The sequence below is a fragment of the Naumovozyma dairenensis genome, chromosome 5 (genome assembly GCF_000227115.2).
Source record: "Naumovozyma dairenensis CBS 421 chromosome 5, complete genome".
Lineage (NCBI taxonomy): Eukaryota > Fungi > Ascomycota > Saccharomycetes > Saccharomycetales > Saccharomycetaceae > Naumovozyma > Naumovozyma dairenensis.
In genome coordinates, this window is record NC_016483.1 from 21,805 (window position 1) to 24,267 (window position 2,463).

Genomic DNA, 2,463 nt, shown 5'->3' on the forward strand with positions numbered 1-2,463 from the left:
GGGGTCCGATACCCTTCCGGTACGTTCTATTCGAAGTACCCCTCTCTCTCTCTCTCTCTCTTGGGGGACCCTCGTGGCCCCGCTCCCACGTGGGCGGTGGGCGGCCAATATATTTTTTATCAAGATAACACAACAATTTGACAATCTATTGCACAACAAACAACAAACAACAAACAATTTATTCATTTCACCACAAGAAATAACTATCTATGTTTGTATGTATGTACGTTGGTGTATAATTTATGCAAAACGTGGGAGAGAGTGATAGTGATCATGATATAATTATTTGATATAACTATTTATCTACGTGTTTCTTCATTTCACTTCATTTCACTTCACTTCACTTCACTTCACTTTAGTTCAATGTGCACTCTATTTCGATAGTTTAGATGTATGCCTTCAGATTCATACCTAAGTACTCACTGTACATACTTCGTTCGATGAGTATTATTCGGAGTTGAAATAGAGTATATAGCTAGTATCTCTATATTCACTATAAGAATTATCCAAAGCTCCTATATGTAAACAATAGAGCCCATAACTAAAATATGTTATTACTCTACCGTACCCACGTTGCCAAGATTGAATGGTTGAGTATCAAAGGGAAGTGTCTCTCTGTCTCTAAAAAAAGCACCATCCCAACGTAAGTAATCACGTACGTATATATAAAAATACAAAACCTTGTAATTCTATCTGCGAGCAGTATGCCTATGGCTGAGCTGCCGATGTGCATAGACTGTATCTGGAAGAAGGCCAAGAAAATGTCACAATGTTCGCAATTCGTAATCTTATCTCGTCATCGTTTTCCTTATTCGTTTCCACATTTATAGGGTTGGATTTAAGAGGAATGGTATGAAGATAGAAGTTTCCCCTACTCGACCGATGTATTATGTACATATGAGCATGGGAATATGGAGTAGCCAAACATCAGCAGTGTTCTGTTTCCAAACCTCCCGGAGATAATAGGCAGGTATTTTTTATCGTATACGAAATCATGTGTGTATGTTGGAAGAAACCTCGAGATATTCCCTTGTCATAATGCAGCAACTTACTTATCTATATCCGATGATGTAAAATACAAGACCTCATTGTTACAGTCTTCTTTAACTTCCTCATCGATTTCGATCTCCCTTCTTTTTTTGAACTTCCTTCCCTCGCTCTTACCTAATTTTCCAAAGTAAACATTCTACAGAACGAACTCTTTACGTAAATTGTTACAATAGCTATAGCAGCATCATGAGATTTTAGTCATGATAAGGAATTACTAGGTGCAAAATATACACAGTTAGATAGCTGAACTGATAAAGAACAAAGCAACAGTTCGATTACACGAATCATTGAATCAGCACTGGATTTATTTTTTATATATAATCATATCCTCAGTATAAGAATACCCTCAATTTAACACCAAGAGCAAAGAACGAACAACCCTTCAAGAAAATACACAAATAGAAATAATCAATGCCTACATCAGTGAACACAAGAAATAATAGTAATAGTAATAGTAATAATGCAATTAGTAATAATAACATACCAAATAATAGGAAAAAGTTATTATTAATGGGACGATCAGGATCAGGGAAATCCTCAATGAGATCAATAATATTTAGTAATTATTCTGCATTTGATACAAGAAGACTTGGTGCGACCATTGATGTAGAACATTCTCATTTAAGATTCTTAGGAAACATGACTTTAAATCTTTGGGATTGTGGTGGTCAAGATGTATTTATGGAAAATTATTTCGGTAAACAAAAGGATCATATTTTCCAAATGGTTCAAGTATTAATTCATGTTTTTGATGTGGAATCACAAGATGTTTTGAAAGATATTGAAATTTTCCAAAAGGCTTTAAAACAATTAAAGAAATATTCTCCCGATGCCAAAATTTTTGTCTTATTACATAAGATGGATTTAGTTCAATTAGATAAGAGAAATGATTTATTTCAAATTATGATGGAAAAATTAAATGAAACTTCTATATCGTATGGATTTAATAATGTGATTGGATTCCCCACTTCTATTTGGGATGAAAGTTTATATAAGGCATGGTCACAAATTGTTTGTTCATTAATACCAAATATGTCCATTTATCAAAATAATTTGAAGAATTTACAAAAAATTTTAAATGCTTATGAAATTATATTATTTGAAAGAACTACATTTTTAGTCATTTCATCATCTAATAATAACAATAATAACAATAACATACTTGGTAATAGCACAAATAATAATAATAATAATAATAGTAATAATGATAATTCGAATAATAGTATATTATTAGATCCAAAAAGATTTGAAAAGATTTCTAATATAATGAAGAATTTTAAACAAAGTTGTACAAAATTAAAAGTGAATTTAAAACTTTAATATTGAATGAATAAAATTTATATTTGTCAATTATCTATGAATATAGGTTTGCTTTGTAGTTTAAATGTATTCGTTAGAATCCACCGTCACAAG

The 2,463-nt window shown here is 31.7% G+C and overlaps 1 protein-coding gene across 1 annotated transcript; it reads left to right on the forward strand.

Annotated features, from left to right (window-relative positions):
- Positions 1-1,461: 1,461 nt before the first annotated feature.
- Positions 1,462-2,370, forward strand: GTR1 (Rag GTPase GTR1; the record flags this gene model as incomplete). Its single annotated transcript, XM_003670033.1, has 1 exon — positions 1,462-2,370. The coding sequence occupies one exon, from the start codon at positions 1,462-1,464 to the stop codon at positions 2,368-2,370; it is 909 nt and encodes a 302-aa protein (XP_003670081.1).
- Positions 2,371-2,463: the final 93 nt, after the last annotated feature.